General features: G+C 39.2%; 1 protein-coding gene across 5 annotated transcripts in view; it reads right to left on the bottom strand.

The window, feature by feature from the left end:
* smc4 (structural maintenance of chromosomes 4) overlaps positions 1-22,454 on the bottom strand; it is a 60,208-nt gene that overhangs the window by 8,422 nt on the left and 29,332 nt on the right. For 4 of the 5 annotated variants that reach the window (XM_048541911.2, XM_048541914.2, XM_048541912.2 and 1 more), the window contains 9 exons: positions 16,399-16,632; positions 12,192-12,377; positions 11,930-12,091; positions 11,593-11,818; positions 9,189-9,268; positions 6,909-7,061; positions 4,299-4,425; positions 2,438-2,627; positions 2,147-2,291 (listed from right to left, as the gene is read on the bottom strand). In XM_048541911.2, coding sequence (XP_048397868.1) covers positions 2,147-2,291; positions 2,438-2,627; positions 4,299-4,425; positions 6,909-7,061; positions 9,189-9,268; positions 11,593-11,818; positions 11,930-12,091; positions 12,192-12,377; positions 16,399-16,632 — 1,503 coding nt within the window. The remainder of the gene's footprint in view (positions 1-2,146; positions 2,292-2,437; positions 2,628-4,298; positions 4,426-6,908; positions 7,062-9,188; positions 9,269-11,592; positions 11,819-11,929; positions 12,092-12,191; positions 12,378-16,398; positions 16,633-22,454) is intronic. The other variant, XM_048541913.2, reaches the window with a different exon arrangement.

The following is a 22,454-nucleotide window of genomic DNA, read 5'->3' as shown; positions in this document are numbered from 1 at the left end:
AGTTCCAATGATAGTTAAATTTTGAACCCTAATAATTAATGTCATTAATCTAATTATCTGTATATTTCACATTGTTCCGTCTTTTTGTATTGTTTTGCTGGAAAAATCAATCACAAAATTTAGCATATGTCACTTGACATTAACAGAAGTTAATTTTCATAACAAATAAACCTATTGAGTATCAGAAGACTCAAACTTTGCAACTTTATAGGGAAGGATATCACATCTGCACATAAAAATGGTAAAACAAACCAATGAAATGGTTTCATTTTTACAAAAGTTAATATAACACATGCAAAACGATTTCTTACATGTTTAATCTTTGTGTAGATTAATATGGGATAATTTTGATGTTGACCTTTATAGCAAATACATATTCCTTTCTAACTATCCTAAATACATAGATTCCACTCCTATTTCTTTGTCTTTCAATATATTTCTCCAAATACCCAAGGGTAATAGAAAAAACAAAATCATATTCTCAAACAGAAGGATTTGCTTCAGAACCATGACGACCAAAACAATGCAACAAACTCAAAAACTAAAGGGCCTTTTCTCTCTATGATTGACTGGGTAGTGCATCTTATTATGACTAACTTATACAGTCAGCAAATACGATTCAAATCCAAAATGTTTCTATTAAGTAAAGACATGTTTTTTCTTAATTGAACGGAGTTAAGTTTAAAGAGCCGGTAAAGGAAATGGAATAAGCCATCAGATCAGCTGAAAAGATAATAGAAAAAGAAAAGGACTGTAGATAATTTTGAAAATAATGAAGAAAGCTTTACCAGCTATATTTGAAGAGTCAGAAAGCTGTACAGGCCAGTGGATTATGCTAAAACACAAAGTTACAAACAGTGTGGTAGAAATATTAAACAAGTACTCTGCATCTGCTTTGGCTCTTGAACTTAAAAAAGAATTACAGCTGATCCATCCTGTGGACAGCAAGATGTTCAATGGTTAGCACCAGAGATCTAAGTTTGACTCCAAACTCGGGTGACTGTGTGGAGTTTGCATGGTTGTTGTTTCTGCCTGTTGCTCTGGTTTCCTCCCACAGTCCAAAGATGTACAGGTTTGGTGGGCTGACAATGGCAAATTGTTCCATCGTGTCCAGGGATGAGCTGGCTAGGTGGGTTAGCTATGGTAAATATGATGTTAGGCCTGGGCCAGGTGCTTGCTGCAGAGTGCTCTCTTAGATGGGTCAGGTTCAAGACACAAAGATGTTAGATGAGGGAATAACACACTGCAAGTATAAAATACACATCGAAAGCAAACTAAACCCCAAAAGCTGTAAATTCTGACCTGAACAGCTGTTATTATGCCAACTGTAGCCTCACCCTAACCTCCTTTTATTGGAATAAATCAAGAACAATTGCGCAGAATAATTTACATAGTCCATTTATGCTCCTTCGAGTTGTATTACTAAGAAAAAGACACATCAATTTTGACCCTGAAATATTTAACTGACTCAGCATTGTCTGCCTTTCGCAGAACATAATTTTCTAAAAAGTGCCTCCAGATTCTATTAATTGATGTAACCCTAATTTTAATGCTTCCCTCGTTTTGAATTCTTCAAAGAGGAAGCAGCTTATATGTAACTATCCAATCAGCTTATTTTAAATGCCTTGATTAGAAATGATCATAGCTTCCCATTCTCAGTCAACTTCAAATTTAAATAATGTCTGTAAATTTAGGATATATAACTGTATCCTTTCATCTAAGTCATTAATATATAGCAAAAGAAAAAAAAAAGTTAAATCACTCTTCCGTTGCTCCTCCATTGGCAGCCTGTATAGTCCTTATGTTCTGGAATTTATGACCCTGAACTATGACATCTCCTTTGTTTCCTTCAAGGGTCTCCTAAAAGAACTTTGTTGATCTAACTTTTGGCAACAAAAGTATCTTGTCATATCTAATGTTAACTTTAGTCTGACATCTTGGGACATGATTCCACATTGAAGACACTGCAAAGGCTAATACCTCTGATAAATTAAAAGCTTAAAGCTTTTGTGCTCCTGAGATGCTGCTTGGCCTGCTGTGTTCATCCAGCTTCACACTTTGTTATCTTGGAGGAATTAAATTACTAGTTTTAGGAAGGTGTGATGTGGAGTAGCTCATTAAAAGAGCTGCAACTGTTGTGTTGTACCTGAGCTTCACTGCATTCCTTCAGCACAACAGCACCCTTTTCCTCCACTTGCTTCAATTCTTTTGTTAGATCTTCAACCTCCCTTTTGTTCTCTTCAATTTCTCCTTTAGCTCGATTCACAGCTTCTTCTGCCTTCTTAAAGTTCCTAGAAAATAATGTTTGTTGTATGTTGCTTGAATACATCAACAATAAGCCAATAAGAATATAAATCATCGAATCCATTCCTCAGTAAAACAGTGCAAATGTAAACACTGCCAATAAATGTACAGGAAAACAGTAAATAAAACTTACCTTTCTGCCGTTTTAATAGCAACTTGGGCCTTTGTAATGGATGAGGTGCAATCATCAATTTGTTTGTTAAGTTGGTCGAGTTTATCCTGTTGGGTTTTCAGCTTTTTACTGTTGATGTCAATGATAAGGGTGTGCAATCGTTTAACCTCTGTCTCGACTTTACCAGCCCTTGATGCAGCTTTTTCATAGTCTGGGAAAACAAAGTGTTAGTTTCCATTTGCCAAAACATTGCAAACAAGATTAAGAACAGAAATGTTATTTAATTACATTAATTACTTTTAAAAAGAACAAACTAGGGCATTAAATTAAATTTTGAATTTCTTATAAAAATTACTCTCAACTATTCCATTTCAAATAATTTATTTCATGAATGCTAATGTAGAATGCCTTGATTTAATTAAACCTATGAGACAACAAATCAATTTAGGATTTTATTTCAGATACATGACAGCTTTTGATAATATCACAGAGTTATCATCAGTGTCAATAATTAAACAAGGGGCATTCATGTGCTCTGTTCCAGTTAATTTCCATATATTTGGCAGACAAGGGTTAGTTCAATAGCCAGGTTATCTTTGCTGTCAGGGAACAGAGACAAAGTTTGTAAGACAGTTGGGGTGGGGGACTAAGAGTTGGAGGAAGGGGATTAGTGGGAGAAGGTGGAGGTGGTGGTAAGGGAAAGGTTATTCTCAGTCTGATTCATAGTCAGACAGTCTCCCTTATACTCACACACGACCCACCTCCACAAACATACTAGCCGCTCTTCTATGACACACATGACCGATGTCCACAAACACAACCATCTTCTGTCATGCTAGGTATGATCCCAAGAAGCTGAGAATTTCCAATCCCGATTCGCATTGACTGTAGTCTTGCTATGGGCCTTTGATGCTACGTGTGGTCAAATGCAGCCTTAACAACAAGGATGGTCACTCTCACTTCACCTTTAGATTTCAGCTCTTTTGTTTATGTTTGAACCAAGATTGTAATCAGGTCAGGAGACAAGTGGCTATGGCAAAACTCAAACTGAGCATTGGCAAGCTTAGGAAGTGCTGCTTGATGACAGTGTTGATGATCTCTTCCAAGACTTTATCTATAAATCAAGAATAGACTGGTGCAGCAGTAATTCACCAGGCTGTATTTGTGCTTTTTGTGTACGGGACATAATTGGTCAATTTACTGTTGGATGCTAGTGCTGTAGCTGTACCAGTTTGGCTAATCACACAGCACATTCTGGAACACAAGTCTTCAGTACTATCGTTGAACTTTGTCAGGAACTCAATTGTTGCAATATCCAGTGCTTTTACGTCTTTCTTGATGTCACTAAACACTGGCATCGTTAATACTGCAAATGTTACTGCAGCTGAAAAAGGTGAGGTGTTATTTGAAGTCGATAAACTGTAGAATTACCTTGACAAGGTGGATGTAGAAAGGATATTTCCTTTTGAGTGTCAATCTGGAACTAAGACATTATTTTAAAATTAGGGGTTGTTCTTTTAAGGCCAATATGAGCAGAAATTCTCTCTCCAGACTGTGAAACTCTGCCTCAGAAGGTAATCAAAGTGAGGTAACTCAATGTTTTCAAAGCAGCAGTAGATTGATCCCCCTGTTGATAATTTATTGTGATTAGACAGTAAATGTGAAATTTGCAACAAACATATTGAAAAGTGGTATGGGCTTGACAGACCTAATTTGTTGCTTCTGCTCCAAATTTCTATATTGATATTGTACCTAAATGATGTTAGTTATGAATTGTTGATCACCATTCACTTCTTTCCAGTGTTTTTTCTAGTTATAAAAACCCTAAACAAGATTAAATAATATTTAGACATACAAAGAAATGGATATAATGGAAACGAACCTTTTTTAAAAGCTTCCAGTGTTTTCTGCAGCTCTTTCTGTTTGTTCTGATCAGGAGCTGCTGTTGCCACATTTACTTCAAAGTCCTTTACTTGAATTGCCAAATGAACTTGCTGCTCAGTCAGACCCTAAATTAAACAGGGGCATCAAACATAACAAAACTATTTGCAAAATTCTTCAAATGTCAGTTATTAGAAGGTGGAAGTCAATATAACTCCCTTCGTTTACCAATAGTTTACTTAGGATCAGAACTGTTGACTCTTAAGAAGGCAGTTCAGTTCACCTCTATAGTGCTTTATGATCTCACATCTGTGCAGTGTACAGTCAGAGTTATAAGCACAGGAACAGACCCTCTGGCCCAATTCATCCATGCCAACTCGTCTCAAACTGATCTGGTCCCACCTGCCAGCATTTGGTTTATAGCCCTCTAAACCCTTCCTATTCACGTACCCAACTCCCACCGCTTCCTCTGGCAACTTATTCCGTTCACACACCACGCTGAAAATGTTTGTTTACAATGCACCGGCTTATGTTCTATCAATTTTATCGAATAGACTTGGTAACAAATGAGCATTATTGAATTAATTGGTAGTGGTTGTGGGATGTCCAGATGGCATCCAGTGCCTTTGCAGGACATGAATTCCAAAGACTCTCAGCCCTCAGAAAATATGTTTCCTCATCTGTGTCTTAAATGGGAGATACTCTTATTGTAAAATAAAAGAGAGCCCCAGTTCTAGACTTTCCCTCAAGAGGAAACATCCTTTTGACATTCACGTGATCAAGTCCCCTCAAGATCTTGTGTGTTTCAGTAAAGCTACCTCTGGCTCTTCTAAACTTCAGAGGATACAGGCCCGGCCTGTTGAGACTTTTTTTTAAAAGCAAGGCAACCCACTGATTCCAGATACGAGACTAGTAAAACTTCTTCGAATTGCTTCCAACATATTAGTATCCTCCCCCAAATAGTCACTAGTACTGTATTGTGTACAGATGCAGTCCTACTAATGTCCTGTGTAATTAAAGCATAACCTCTCTAAATTTTTACTCAAAATCTCCTCCAAAAAAAAATACATAACACTGTTAGCTTTCTCAATTACTTGTACCTGCATACTAACCACCTGCCATTCATGCACTCGCCTGACACCCAGACCTCTCTTTCTTGGGGCTCTGTAACTTCTCACCATTCAGGTAACAAACTTTTTGCAAAAAGGAACAATTTCACACTTTCCCATATTGTATTAATTTGCCAGATCTTTGCCAATTCATTTAACCTATTTATATCCTTCTATAGTCTCCTTGTGTCCTCTTCACAACTCTTCTTCCTTACCTTTCATGTCATTAGCAAAACTTAGCTACTACCTTCAATTCCTTCATCCAAATAATTTATATAAATTGCTGAGGTGAGGGCCCAGAGCCAATCCCTGTGGCACATCACTTGTAACATCTTGCCAGCCTGAAAAAGATGACAGTGGAAAGATGTTTGTGTCGAATGGTGTGATTAACAGTGTCAAAAGCTACATTTCTATCATCTGTTAGCCAGCCAATTTTCAATCCATGCACCTCGTCAAATGCCTTTTGGAAACCTAACTACAATACATCCACTAGTTCCTCTTTAACTAACTTGCTCTAGAAATAAACATAAATTATCTTTCACAAAACCATATTGGCTCTGCCTGATAACCGTCAACTTGTTTAACTCCCCAAATGTAGCCCTGAATGTAACGTCAACTAGTTTGCCATACATCTCACCTTCTCTGAGCCCCACAGACTATTCATTCCAATTCTATTCCCACTAAACTACCAAGCGCCCAACTTCACCTCCTGGCTTCCATGTTAGCTGATACAGTCAACCATTCTGCCTTCTAAGGCATCACCCGCATTCTTTCAAATTTGCAATTATCACCCCTAGAAACAACAAACATTCTAGCTAAGAACTGATGTATTTCTAATAGGTTCCTCTCTTAAGGCCTTAAACACGTTATTTTCAGAAAAACTACTACAAATCTATCAAGTTTCCACTTTATCAAAGTACTAAAACAGCTGTTAAACTCTCAAATGACCTTTACTGCAACAGTTATTGTCACAATCGCTTCTGATTCTTTTTCAGCTGTCTATAACTTTTGACACTGTTAATCACACCATTCTACACAAACATCTTTGTCATCTAGTTGGTTACTTCATATGTCAAGGCACAACCATGAATGTGCCTTAGTCGCACTGGAATTCTTATCAGCTTTTGAATACATCAAATGCTTTGGAACATTTTTCCAACTTAGATATTCAACAAATGCAAGTTAGCATTGAAACCAATCTTACGCAAAGATCTTGGTAATATTGTGCAATGGATTGTGAATTTGTAGAAATTGTGGAAACTGTATTTAAAACATGAAATACTGCACAATTATGTTGTGTCTAAAGTCTAAAAACTTAAATTCTAAATTGTCAAAATTAGATCAAAGCCTAAATTGAGAAGAGCAGACACGAGAGCCAAATCACAAGATTCTACCCCAACGTTTAAGACTATTATTTCCCATTGGATAGATATTAAACTTGATTTATTTCAAAAGGAACCACAGTTCATAAGTGTGCTACCAAATACCAATTAATTATATACCTGAATGCTTGCTGTGTACTTTTCCCACGTATTTTTCATCTCACGGATGCTCTGCCGCTCCTTAACTACCTTTTCTTCCAAATGACTTTTCTGATCTTGGTATTTTTGAGCCACTGCTAAATCCTTCTGCAATTTATTCTCCATCTTGTCCATCTATTCATTATTTTTAAAATCAAAAACTTAAATTTAAGCAGTCCAAATATAAAGATAGCAGCAAAATGTTTCTTTGATGGACATCAGTTACTCTCTTCCACAGACCTACAGTAATCCTGCTTGCAAAGATTAATAGCTGATGCAAAATCAATAATGTTAGGAATTTGACCTAAGTGATTTAACTTCAACTTTGTTTCTTTTAAGAGGATCTGCACCAAATCTATAGAATCTCTACAGTGTGATTTCCTCCCACAGTCCAAAGATGTGCAGGTTAGGTGGATTAGCCTTGCTAAATTGCTGTGTCAGGGACATGTATGTTAGCTACATTAACCATGGAAAATGTAGGGTCACAGGGAAAGGGCAGGGGGTTGGTTCTGGGTGGGATGCTCTTCGGAGGGTTGGTGTGCAGTTGTTGGGTCAAATGGCCTGTTTCTACACTGTAGCGATTCTAGGAACTTGGCTGATTGGCTGTAAAGACTTCGGACATTACATCTTGACTTGATGGGTCATTCCAATGTTGTAGCATTCCACTTGACTAGGAATACAGGTATTGAGACTGTAGCTGAAGACTGGCAATAAATTGCCCAAATTGGTATTCCCAGTATATAAAACGATTGCAGAGAGTCTTGTGGGACAGTGGTAGTATCCAGGAGGCTGCTGTCTCAACTGGCTTAAACACACAGCATAATAAAATGTGAAGCTGGATGAACACAGCAGGCCAAGCAGCATCTCAGGACACAGCATGTCCAGGCAAACTGATTAACATAACTATAAAGGAGTGCTACAGTCACACTAGTCTGAAATGGCCTGATCTCATTTTATCTCAGAAGCTAAGCAGTATCAGGCCTGTTTTGGGCTTGGATGGGAGACCAACTGGGAAACAAAGTACAGTACATTTTGTGGTAGTGTCTCTATTTTAGGTCCAAAAGATTTGAATTCAAGTACCAACTGCTCTGGAAAAGTATTGTGACCATTTTGTTTTTGCTTTTGATTAAGCTATTAAAACAATTCCCATGGGATCTTGTAGCACAATGGTAACATCACTACCCGTAAAGTCAGGACCCCCAGGTTTAAATCCCAACTTTAATGGAGGCTTGTCATAACATGTCAAAACAGATTGATTAAAAATATATAAAAAGGGTTGCTTGGCTCGAAGTGAGAGCGCGTGCGCAATAACTGCAAGTGTGTATTATGCAATTTTACTTTTTGCACATAAGGGTTTGCAGCTGCATCAGGAGTTCAAAGATCGAGTCTCAATCATTACATGGTTTCTAATAAAATGAATGGCAATTTTTTTCTGGCAATGACAAGCACATAATTCTAACATTCATTTTGTCGAGAATCTATCGATTTTTATTTTCTGGTTTGGCTAAATCGGTGTGAGATTCTCCATATGAATAGATTATTTGAGGGCAGAATTCAATATTCAATGTTACCAGCAATTTAAAGAACTTTTGTAACTATAAGAGGAAAATAGGACTGAATAGATAAGCTTACTGGAGCAGAAAATGCAAAGTTGAGCATTAATAGTAAAATTTACAACAGAATTGATAAACGGAGAATTACAAGTACAAGGTATATATTAAACAGAGATTGCAGGTGCTCTGTCACTTTTCTTGAAAGACAAATATCTCAGTTGTAGAATTACTGTAATGTACTATCTACGACATGAAGGCATAACAGTATCAATAAATACCTTTAACTGGTTTTAAGAAGTATTCAGAGGTTTTCCTAAATGGCTTTTAAATGATAATTAGGTCTTCATAGAACAACCAAAGCGCACACTGAACTAGCACAATGCGTTTACTGACAAGGTAAAGAGGTGGCTATTACACTGAATTATTAATTCATTAGCCTGTGTTCAATAAAATTAGATTTTTGAACAAGAGGTATAAAGATTGTAGTTGTTAAATTTTACCGTTCTAGTTTGGATGCACTGCGGTTCAAAGAAAAATAATAAAATGTTGGTTTTCACAATGAAAGCCTCTTTTAGGAAAAAAAAGATTAAATTTGATAAATGACAATGTACTCATGGGGCAGTTGTTGACCGTTGCAAGGAATGCTTGAGCTCTTTGCCTCATTGGGCAATTCTGGTCTGCACTGAAGAATCTTTGGGTATTAACTTACCTCTTCTGGAGTAATTTCAGCAACTAATGAAGATCCCATCCTACCCTTCATAACTCTTCCTCCACCACCAGTCATGGTACCTAAAGCAAGATGGAGTTATTTAAAAAAAAACAGATCAACGCTGAAATTATATACAACAATTTTCAAAATAACAAGCTCTACCTGTTTTTCATGTCAGACTACATCATTTTACTAACTTTCTTTTTTAATTGCTTCTCTAGTTTAATAAAATTGCTCTAATCAGTCATTAGAGGGAAAATTGGACAGGAAGAGACATAACCAAGTACATGATAGAAGCAAGCCTTGGAGAAAAATATGAACGTATACATAAATCTAGCATGCAACCATATTTTAATACAGTTAGCATCATTGTGAAGAATGAGTTAATTGAACGTACTCAGGATAGTTTCTGAAACCAAGAGAATATGCAATCTTAGAACTGGTAATGTACAAGCAAACGGGTTTAGTGGTTGCATAGGGGATCCTCTAGGTACACGCGATCAGAACATGATGATATTAATCATGTTTGGTTTGTGGATCAAAAGTTTGGGTCCGAAACTAGTTACGTAAATAAAAGTCAAATATATGGGTACAGATGCAAGAGTTTGCTTTATTGAACTGGGAAGATAAGTTAAAACAGCAGTAGAGAAACAGCTACACTTGTTTAAGGAGATATTTCATAATTCTCAGCAGAGATATATTCCAGCAACTTTTTAGCCATCTGCCTCAAATAACCATTTTGATCTATGCTACGATCATTAGATTCCAAAGTGTTCAAAGATGCATTCATTGTCTCTCTCTCTCTCTCTCTCTCTCTCAAAGGACAGGGAAGTAAATTTTATTTTCATGAATCTGTTTTTCATGGTTGGAAAGATCGTTGCTGAATGATCCTTAAACAGACAACACATTCCTGAAAACAATCTTAGTCAATTCTGGGTCGAAAAGAAGAGATGCACAACGGGTAGGATTTAGACGGAAAGATCTGGATAGCAAATGGATAACTCGCCCGCTTCTGTTATCAGATCAAAACATAGTAGGAAAACCAAAAAAAAATCAAAATTTGCCCAGAATCAAATTTGGGTGTTGAAACAAATTGAATGAAATGGTCACACCACAATGTAATGATGGCTTGAAAAAAAAATTGCATACTATTTCTCCAGCATTCAAGTGACCACACAAAACAGACACTAGCTAGTAAATGCTGATTGGTCCAACGCTCGCTTTAGTACACGCCATCTGGAGGAAAACCTGACTGCCCAGAATGAAGGTCATCTCCAAAAGGACAGTTTAGTTTAGTGTTTAAAAAACTGTTGCTGTGAAACCTGGAGAGACAGCAGGACCTCTTGGCTCAGAGATAGTAGGAACTGCAGAAGCTGGAGAATCTGAGATAACAAGGTGTAGAGCTGGATGAACACAGCAGGCCAAGAGGCATTATAGGAGCAGGAAGGCTGACATTTCAGGCCTAGACCCTTCTTGGGTCAAGGCCCAAAACGTCAGCCTTCCTGCTCCTCTAATGCTGCTTGACCTGCTGTGTCCATCCAGCTCTACATCTTGTTAACTCAGTGCCTCTTGGCTGCTTGTTTGTTTCTGGCCTACGACTTACACTGACCTCCATAAAATAGGTCATTATGCAGACAAGTCATACACCATGAACTTCCAACCCCTTTATCTGTGAAATTCCTTTAGCAACATACGTTATTCTCTAAAACTAGGCTACCATTTGTTTTCCTAAATTTGCTTGATTTAGCTGAGCATTTATGCAGTTGTTTCCTGGGCTAGGAATACATTTGCGTCCTCTGAAAAATGGATAAATTCAAGCTCTTCCTTTCCATATCAATCCAGCCCATATATGTTAGTATTTCCTTTGCCAAAATGGTGTACAAAATTATCGTAGCAATAATCCAACTGTGGGAGATCAAAATTGTTTTATAATGAGAAGTGTAGCACATAATACAAATTTATTCTTTTCTCTAACAGGTCACAAACTCTGAACTACATAAATAAATTAGCAGCCAATGCAGTGTGGAAATATGCAAATTGTCTGAGTTTGTAAATTTTTGATTGCCACATGGAAACTTAATTCACCAATAGCAAATGCCTGTAATTGTCTTTTTAAACGTGTCTGTCTATTACTTGAAATGCAGACGGCAACCAACAGCACTAAGGTTTTGAAAGGAAATCAGTTACAACTATGTCAAAGAACTTTTTGACTTCTGGAAAGATGTACATTTTTCCAGGTAAAAGTGCCATGATTACCAGTTTCTTGCTTAAATTAACAGACCGCAAAAGAAACAACTGTAATTAAGTTTAAGATATAGATGTCAAAATGTAGACCAAATTCATCAGACAACAGGTCCTTCAAATGGATTAGAGTAAATCATACATTTTCAAACACTTTCCATACCTGATTGCTCTATTATCTGTCCCTCAATGGTCACCACTCTCCAGCGCTTGTCCTTCTGGAATGCGACACGTGTTGCCTGTTCTAGATCCTTAGCAACAAGTGTGTCACGAAGTGCAAAGTAAAATGCAGGACGGATAGCCTCATCCTTTATTTTGACCATATCAAAGAGACGGGGAACTTTTTCTGGAGTTTGGATCCTGCCCATGTTTCTCTCCCAAACTTTCATCTTAAGAGCATTTAAAAAAGTAGTCACCTGACTGCAACAATGGCAAAGTTCAAATAATTGTTAAAATAATCAAAATACATTTCGGACTACAATTTACACAATTCAGCATACCTTATCTAAGCAAATAAAAGTTGCTACTCCAATATTTTGTTTCTTCAGAAATTTAACACATTCTTGAGCAGTATCAATTGTGTCCACAACAATGTTATCCAGGGCACCACAACTGGAGGAAATGGCAACATCATACTTTTCCTCAATAGCACCCAAATCACCCTAAAACAATACAAACATTTCACATTAACATCATACAAGTCAATCGCCCAAAGAACAAGATTGGGTCCTTTTGCAGATATTGGAAACAAAATCTCCTTACTAGTCTTCCATAGATTCCAGGAATTTTATCCGTATTCTTCTGTTGCATGACTGCCTCCAAAACTCTACCCCGGCTGCGATTTACTGTAAGGGAACTCTTTGCTTCTTCAACCTTTTGTCGTAGTTCGTAAACATTATTTCTGATTTGAGCTTCAGACTGGATTACTTTTTCAAGTTCCTTTTCATCCTAGAAAGGACAGAAAGCACTTGCTTATTTTCAATTCAGAAAGGTACTATCCTCCAAGATTATACAGCAGTTATATAGCTATTACTCTGAAAGAAAACTCTTCTTTTTGCGTCAAGTACTTTGGAACTTTTCAGTTCACATACTGCAATAATAAAACTGTTTAACGCAACGCAAATCAGGGCAGGACTTACACGCTTCATGGTAGCAACCCAGGGAAGTGTTGTCAAACAAGGAGACCTTGGGATGCAGGTTCAGAGATCCTTGAAAGTGGAGTTACAGGTAGACAGCATGGTGAAGGTGGTGGTTGGTATGCTTGTTTTTATTAGTCAGTGCACTGAGTATAGGAGTTAGGATGTCAGGTTACAGCTATACAGGACATTGGTCACGCTACTTTTGGAAGACTGCTTTCAAGATGTTGTTCAACTTGAAAGGATGCAGAAAAGGCTGGGACAATTTTCTCTGGAGTGTTGGAGATTGAAGGGTGATTTTATAGAAATTTATAAAATCATGAGGGACATGAATAGGGTTCATAGTCAAGGTCCTTTCCCTAAGATAGGGGAGTCCAAAACTAGAGGGCATAGGTTTAAGGTGAGAGGGGTAAGATTTAAAAGGGACCCAAGGGGGAACTTTGTCCACACAGAGTGATGTGTGCCAATAATGAGCTGCCAGAGGAAGTGGTGGGGGCAGGTACAATTACAACATTAAAAGGCGTCCGGATGGGTACATGAGTAGGAAAGGTTTAGAAGGGATGTGGGTCAAATGCTGGCAAATAGGACTAGATTAATTTTGGATCTCTGGTTGGCACAGACAAGTTGGACCGAAGGGTGTGTTTCAGCGCTGTACAAGTGTACCTCATTGAATCTATAAGAAGTCGCACATAGAACACAGGGACCTAGGCGTGCAAGTACATTAATTCTTTGAAGTTTTACATATAGACGGGGTGGTTAAAAAGGCATTTGGCATGCTCTTTTCCTCGTTGCTCAATTCTTGGAACACAAGAGTTGGGAAGTCATGTTCAGGTTGTACAGGGCATTGGTGAGACCTCTTCTGGGATACTGTGTCCAGTTCTGTTCGCCCAGTTATAGAAAGGATAGTAATTAAGCTGGAGAGGGTAAAGAAGAGATTTTATCAGGATGTTGCCAAGTGTGGAATGCTTAAATTATAACGAGACGCTGGATAGGCGTGGACTTTTTTTTCACTCAAGCACAGGAAGTTGAGAGGCAACCTGATGGAAGTTTACAAAATAATAGGGGGTGTACATAGAGTTAATGGTGGTTGTCTTTTCCCTAAGATACGGGATTTCAAGATTGGGGGTATATTTTTAAGGAGAGGGGTGTAAGATTTAAAAAAAGACAGGAGGTACAAGTATTTTATACAGAGGGTCATTCATGTATGGTATGACTCAGAGTTAGGAACGAAATTCTTCATAAGCTAACACTATACAAAAGCATCCTTAAAAACATACAAAGAAGGAGGATTCCACTTAATCTTATGTTTGTCCTTACAGATTTTAAGACACTGGAACGCCACAAATACTTGGATTGATGCTGAAGAAAATACAAATAGAATATCTGCAGATGGAGTATGCACAACTTAGGTTTCATCCATCAAAACACGCAAGTGCTAAAAGCATTACCTTCCAACCATCTGGGACCACAAAATTAAAGCAAAATAGTGTTTTCAGTCTAAATTGGAAGACTTTGTTTGCCATTTGAGAACTATATTGCAATGATCCACAGGGGTGGGAATGCATTGTGATTGGGGCTGGAAATCTGTTCTTCCAACAAGAATAATGAAACAAAGTAACCAGTTTCCCTATTTTGTGCCCTCTAAATTTACAACTGCAATCATTCCTATATTCACAAGTTGGGGTGTTTTCAGCACTGGATTGTGCAATGAATGAAAACAGGGTGTGCTAAAGAAATTCAGTAGGACTAGAAGCATCTGTGGAGACAGCACAAGAATGCAAGAAATAGGAGGCAGCCATTTGGCCCCTCATGCTTGCCCCATTGAAAAAGATTGTGGCTGAGCTGCCCAGGTCTCAATGCTTTTGTGCCAGATCCTCATTTAACTCACAGGCACAGCAAACTTTAGGCAAAGGTGAACATAATATCAACATTTTCTATTTCCCTGATTATACTATCCTCAATTACAAATACATTTCTCTTTTATCCCTCTTCCCAAATGGCTCCCTGTACCACTATGATATGGTCATTTTGTTCATCCTCCATACAGCCCACCATATTCATCCACACAAGCAGCAAGAATCTCAGATCAGTTAGGCAAGCTCAATGGCTGAGGCTCCTTCAGCTATATCTCCAAGATTCATCTATCTGCCTCGCTTTTCATCAGACCTTCCTGTCCACGACCACCAATTGAATTTGAAGCAGTTAATCTAAGGGGTGATACTGTCCCCTGAAATACAGCATCCAGGTAACTCTCTTGTCCCTGATAGATCACTGTGTTCGAAGTTGAGACTCTAGCTCATCAACTCTGAAAGAGTTTCTAAATCAAATCAACACTTACTACAGATGTGGCAATGTGAATCACAATGGAGTCCACCAACTTCCACATCGCGCAGTTACAACATGTCACCTGGCCTGGCATTTCTATTTTACCGACTGAGTTCTTACTTTAATTTTTAAAAATTTCTTCCTGGTCTTTTATTTGTAGCCTGTAAAAATTTCCCCTGTAAGTAACCTATAATAGATAGTTAAGTTAAATTAGCAGCTCTCACCAATTAAATGAACTTACAGTTTATCTGTGATGTTACTCTTGTGCTCGGCCCCTGAACCTGGGCTTCAATTAGCATATTAAGATATCTTACAAATCATGAGTCAAAGACAAAGCAAGGAAAAAGCAACTGATCAGGGGCCTTCTTGTGGACAGAGGATAGTGTCTCTGATCCTGGACCGAGACACCCAAATTCAAGTCCCACCTGCTCAAGATGTGTGTAATAATATCTCTGAACAGGTTGATTTCCAAAAACCTATTTTACTAAAGTTTAAAAAAAACACTTCCATTCCGCAATGAAATCCCACATTGCCATATTTCCTGAACTATATAGTCATTTGGCTTGACTCTCATTCCTGACTTTACGAAGCTTATAATCTAGAGGAAATAAAAAATCCTTTTCTTGAATCTTTAAATTTCCCTTCAATTTAAGCCACCTTTAAGCACACCGAATTGGTTCAAAGCCTTTACTATAACCCTAATTATATAATTCACTAGGACAAGGGTCCCAGCATGGAAAAGTCTGCTTTAATGAATAGCTCTCTCTTTCTCAAGAGTCAAAACCCATGTCGCCAACACCAATTTTTTGAGCCAGGCATTTACTTCGCTGATCTTATTTACCCTGTTCCAATTTGCACATGCTTCAATCAATAATCCTGAGATTGTTATCTTTGATTTAGTTTACTTCAGCCCGAACCTCTTGTAATCTCTCAACCAAACCTTTTTCTTATTCTTGCCTGTGTTCCTGGTACCCATGTTGACTACGACAACTGGCCCTTCCAGGCCACCCACGCCACATCCTTTGGTCAGTTATTTATCCTCCCTGCATTCCATGCCTTCTTCCACATCAGGAAGAACGCTAAATGTGGCTCCCACAAATGTAAAGTTCTCAATCCCCATAACTGTCATTCTCATAGTCACACTTGTCCGACCCAACCAGGGACAAATTTAATGTAAACAAATTTATCAAAGGGGTGCGACTGTCTCTTGAAACAGTGTCCAGGTACCTTTCGTCCTTGCTGATGCCTCCTAGTTTTCACAGAATAAACTCCATCTCTTCAAGTCTGAGTTAAGGTTTCTCAGCAGCCAACATTCCCCCCTGATGTGGGTCACCGAGGATCATGCTGGTATCTCTCAGTGAGAAACAGAATTAAAAGTCGAATCCAGTATGACACTGCTTCAGAATACTGCATCTACGCAAATTTTAATCCATACCATGAATAACTCAATAGAAGATATTTAATCTGCTAATACATACAACCAAAATGCAAACAAGCCTACTTCTCACCTTTTGCAGTTCTTGCTCACACTGTGGTATTTTGGTTTCCACGTCTTTAATTGTTGCCTTTCTTTCTTTAAGTGTATTAATATTAGTAGCCAGGGCTTCTTTAGCCTGGTTGAGTTGGTCCAAAGCAGATTTGTGGTGACTTAGGTAGATATCTAGTTCTGACTGAGCTACATCCATCTTTGATCTACTCTCATTTACTGCTTTACTCAACTCCATGAGCTCCTCCTCTTTCATCTGTAAGATAATAGAAAATAATGAAACATAAATATGAATACATTAGGACAAGTAACCTACACAAGTTAACTTTTTCAAGTTTGGTCAAAATTTAATTTCAACATAAATTTGTTTCTAATTGAAAGATACCATCATTCAGCTGAATATGGTTTTTGCGCACACGGGTCTTCCACTTACGGGGCTCAACACCCAATTCAGTGCCATTGCCAAACAGATTAGGAAAGAAAACTTCAATAATACATTGTTACTAGTTGACATCACAGAGAGAAATTTATTGCTGATTAGATGAATTCACTATTCGACCCCTAGTACTGTAGGGAGGCTTTAACTAGAGTGGCTGGAGAACGAGTGAGGGAAATGAAGGTAGAAATGAAAGGTAGAAGAACAAAGCAAAAGTGGAAGGGTGAGGAAGCAAGAACCAGCATTAACAACAAAAAAAAGGACCGTGGTATAGCAGAGATAGTAGAAACTGCCAATGCTGGAGAATCAGATAACAAGGTGTAGAGGTGAATGAACACAGCAGGCCGAGCAGCATCAGAGGAGCAGGAAAGCTGACGTTTTGGGTTTGGACGCTTCTTCAGAAATGGGGGAGGGGAAGGGGATTCTGAGATAAATAGAGAGCTCGAGAGGTGGTGGCGGATGGAAGATGGATAAATAGTACAGCAAGCATTTTATTACTTGGCACTTATGGGACCAGCAGTATGCCAATTGATCAAACATTCTGGATAATCAAAAGGTCCATGTAATTAAAGTTAAAATAAACATAAGCAACAGAAGCATAATGCAGGGGTAATACACATCACTGTTATGCTTTATAACATAAATCATTTAAATGATAATGCAACCTTGCCTCATAAAGCTTACCAGTAGGGAGCCTTCTCACTTAGCTAACTGAATACTCGGAACACTGGGTTATTTGTGATATTTCATGAGAAATTGACTCAAAATTGATGAACTGTTGATATTTTGTGTATACTTGCATTGCCAAAAATAAATTTTAAGAACTATAATAATTGGACAAACTAATGCTATAAACTTTGCACTGACTGAAGTATTTACTTTTTGCCGGTTTATCAAGGTGCCAGGTCATTAGGCGCCGGTTAAAACAAAGTTTTCTATTAAAAAAAGGCAACATTCAAATGACAAAAAGACTAATGGTACTATAGTTGAAATCACAAAGCATTTGCAATGATGGTGGGCCAAATAACAGCACAAACAGTTGTAAGCGAGTAGGATATAATTGGAATTATGAAGACATGGCTATGGAGTGACCAAGACTGGGAACTGAACTTCCAAAGTTTTCAATTTTTAAGATGGTCAGACAAAAAGGAAATGGAGGTGGGGTGTTGTTATTTGTAAAAGACGACTTTAGTGTAAAAGTAAGGTAGGATACTTTCACAGAAAATTTGGATGCAGAATTAAGAAGCTATGGAAATACACAGCCAAGCAGCAACCCGGGCAGAAAACATTAAGGGAGATGTCTACAGGCCCCCAAATGGCAGTGCTAAGGGAAGCAGGCCACGAGAGATTTATGCAGCAAGGTTCTTATAATGATCATTTGTGATATAAATCTACATACAGACTTGGCAAAGCATAATTTTTATTTTTAAGACCAGCACATTTCAGAATCAAGAAAACACTAGCTCAGATTTGGTTTTGTGCAATGAGTAGGGGTTAAATTAACAATCTTGCTCTCAGAGGTTCTTTGGCAGGAAAAAGCCTATAACATAACAGAATTATACAGTGAATGACAGAACCCTTAGGAGCATTGATATGTGGAGGCCTACACATCACTGAAGATGGTAGCACAGTAAAAAAAAAAGGCCTACGGCATGCCGACCTTCATAGTAAAGGGGCAGTGAATATGCAGGATAGGCAGGTTTTGCTGCAGCTTTATGCATAGAAACATAGAGAATAGGTGGAGGAATAGACCATTCAGCCCTTCAAGCCTACACCATTCAATATGATCATGCAACCTCAGTATCCCATTCATGCTTTCATTCCACATCCTTTGATCCCTTTAGCTGCAAGAGCCACAGCTAGCTCCCTCTTGAATATATCTAACACACCGGCCCCAGCTTCCTGAGAGAGAGAGAGAGAGAGAGAGAGAGAGAGAGAGAGAGAGAGAATTCCACAGGTTCACAACTTTGAATGACGAAATTCTTCTTTATCAGTCCTAAGTGGTTTACTCCTTATTCTTAGACTGTGACCCCTAGTTCGGGACTTCCCAACATCAGTAACATTCTTCCCACATCTAGCCTGTCCATTTCCAATAGGATTTTGAATGTTTCTAATGAGATCACCCCTCACGCTTCTAAATTATAGCAAGAACTTTAATTAGACCACACTTGAAATATCATGTACAGTTGTGGTCACTACACAACCAGTAGGATGTGGATGCTTTGGAGAGGGTGCAGAAAAATTTTACCAGGATGTTGCTGAGTATGAGAGGATTTTAACTATGAAGAAAGGTTGGACAGACTGGGTTTGTTTTCACTGAAATGCAGGAGGTTCTGGGGTGACCTGAGAGAAACTTAAAGACTGTGAATGGCACAGACAATGGAACGTTAAGATGGTTCCCCTCCCCACCCCCAAGATGGAGGGATTGATTACTAGAGGTCACTGGTTCAAGATGACAGGGTGGTTTTTATTTTCGTTAGGGGTGGGGGGGTCAGAAGAGAATATTAAAAAGAGATGTGCGAGGCAAGTTTTTCACACAAAAGGACAGCAAGTACCTGAAATGTGCTGCCAGAGGTGGCAATGGAAGCAGGCAATAGCAACATTCAAGAAATACCTGGACGAATACATGAATATGAAGGGATAGAGGGATATAGATCCCAAAAGTGAAGGCAGTTTCAGTATTTAAGGGCAAAATGTGTCGGTGCAGGCTCGGAGGGACTGTTCCTGTGCTGTCTTATATTGTTCTTTGCTCTAACGGGATAGCAAGTAGCAGACAGAAAATCTGAAATGAGTGAACTAAATCTAAACAAGGGAAACAACTCAAGAATGAAGGGTGAACTGGTCTTGACAAACTGGGTAACTTCAATAAATGACGACACTGAATAGACAACAGTTAATATGTATGGAATGAACCCATACCTTACCACAGTTATACATTCCATTCGGGCAAAAGAATAAACAGGAAAAATGGCCCAACAGCTAACAAAATAAGTTAAAGGATAATCCTGGATCCAAAAATGAATCGCAGTTTCTAGGAAAAAAAACAAGCCTGAGGACACAGGAGTTTAAAATTCAAAGGACCAAAAGGTTGATTAAAAGGGGAAGAATGAGGTACAAAAGTAAATGTGCAAGAGACCATATAACAAGTACATAAAATGAACAAGATTAACATTGATAAACGCAGGCTGCTTTGTGACTATAATGGAAGAACTAATAATTGAAAACAGACTGAGCGTAATTAAACCAACACCTTAGTTCTACCTTCATAGGCAATGACACAAATGCTTCGGAAGCAAGATCTATTGGGAAGACGGATTTAAGGGAAGTTAGGACTAGGGAAAAAGAAAAACGGATAAATTTGTAGAGCCAAAAGCTGCTATACCACCACGACATGATAATCTATATCCTTTGGCATGAAAAGGTGGTGCCATAGAAAGAGTGGATGCATTGGTTATCATTTTCCAAAATTCTGTAGTATCGGGAGCAGTACTGGCAACTTCAAGCAGAGCAAACCCGAACCAAGTATGTCAAGAGAGAGCGCGAGAGACCGCGCGCGCCGAGAGAGGGCGAGCGAGCGCGCCGAGAAAGAGAGAGCGCGCCGAGAAAGAGAGAGCGCGCCGAGAAAGAGAGAGCGCGCCGAGAAAGAGAGAGCGCGCCGAGAAAGAGAGAGCGCGCCGAGAAAGAGAGAGCGCGCCGAGAAAGAGAGAGCGCGCCGAGAAAGAGAGAGCGCGCCGAGAAAGAGAGAGCGCGCCGAGAAAGAGAGAGCGCGCCGAGAAAGAGAGAGCGCGCCGAGAAAGAGAGAGCGCGCCGAGAAAGAGAGAGCGCGCCGAGAAAGAGAGAGCGCGCCGAGAAAGAGAGAGCGCGCCGAGAAAGAGAGAGCGAGAGAGCGCGCCGAGAAAGAGAGCCGAGAGAGAGAGAGAGAGAGCGAGCGGGCGCGCCGAGAGAGAGAGGGCGCGCCGAGAGAGAGAGGGCGCGCGGAGAATTACCCCAGCCTCCCATGCTCCACTACAATTCGCCTACAAAGACACCTATGTCAGACTCTGCTCATCGACTACAGTTCTGCATTCAACACCATTATCCCTTCCAGACTGATCTCAAAACTGGATCAGTCAGCTTTCTGACCGATAAACCACAGTGAAGATAGAGGACTGCGCCTCCTCCACAATAACACTCAACACTGGAGCCCACCAAGGATGCAATATCTGTCCCCTACTGTACTGCCTGTACACCCATGACTGTGTTGCCAAATTCTGAACAAATGCCATCTACAAGCTTGCTGACGACACCATTGTGGTAGGACAGATATCAAACAACAATTCAGAATACAGGAATGAGAGGGGAGGGCTTGGTGCAAATGATAGCAACCTCTCTCTCAATGTCAGCAAAACTAAGAACCAATTATCACTTTCAGAAAGAAAGGAGAACACACCCGCATCTACATCAACTGAGTAGCGACTGACTGAGTGGGATGACAGTGTCAAGTTCCTAGGAGTGACGATACTGACAACCTGTCCTGGACTTACCCTATACACGCAACAGTCAAAAAAACACAACAATGCCTCTTCTTCCTCAGGCGACTCAGGAAATTTGGCATGTCCATAAGAAACCTCACTAACCTTTACAGGTGCACCATAGAAAGCATACTTCTTGGGTGCGTAACAGCCTGGTACTGCAACTACTCCGCCTAGAACTGTAAAAAACTACAGAAGATTGTGTGCACAGCCGAGACAATCACAAAGCCAAGCTCCTATCCATGGACTCCATTTACACGGCTTGTTGGTGGCGTTTCCACAGCAACATCTGAGACCCATACTACCCTAGTAATGCTCTCCTACAACCGCTTCCATCAAGCAGATACAGAAACTTGAGGACGTGCATCAATAGGTTCAAGAACAGCTTCTATTCTGCATTATTAGACGGATGAATGGACTCTAATTTCAAATAATGCTGATCTTGTTAACGTTGATCTTGCATAATACGTGTCCTATAATGCCTTTGTTTTTTTTCACCCTATGATCTGTATGTCCTTGCTCACGGTGATCTGCCTGTACTGCTTGCAAACAAAAGTTTTCACTGTACTTGGGCATAAGTGACAATAAATCATAAGACATAGGAGTGGAAGTAAGGCCATTCGGCCCATCAAGTCCACTCTGCCATTTAAATCATGACTGATGGGCATTTCAACACCACTTCCCTGCACTCTCCCCATAGCTCTTGATTCCTTTTGAGATCAAGAATTTGTCGATCTCTGCCTTGAAGGCATCCAATGTCCCGGCCCCCAATGCACTCTGCGGCAATGAATTCCACAAGCCCACCACGCTCTGGCTGAAGAAATGTCGTCTCATTTCAGTTTTAAATTTATCCCCTCTAATTTTAAGGCTGTGCCCACCGGTCCTAGTCTCCCCGCCTAACGGAAACAACTTCCTAGCGCTCACCTCTTCTAAACCATATAAATCATATCAAATCAGAATTACAGACTAGCTTGCCTTATATCTGTAGCCGGGGGGAGAAAAATCGCCAGACTTGCAAAGGATTTGATAACCGGACATTTGCAGTACCAATGGAATTACACAAAGTCAACAAGGGTTCACGAAATTTACAAAAGATAAATAAAGTTTGATAGAACTACTGGAGTCTTTTTT

The sequence above is a fragment of the Stegostoma tigrinum genome, chromosome 14 (assembly GCF_030684315.1).
Source record: "Stegostoma tigrinum isolate sSteTig4 chromosome 14, sSteTig4.hap1, whole genome shotgun sequence".
In the NCBI taxonomy this organism is placed as follows: Eukaryota; Metazoa; Chordata; class Chondrichthyes; order Orectolobiformes; family Stegostomatidae; genus Stegostoma; species Stegostoma tigrinum.
Note: the sequence above shows the minus strand (reverse complement) of the source record. Positions and strands in the feature narration are given on the sequence as shown.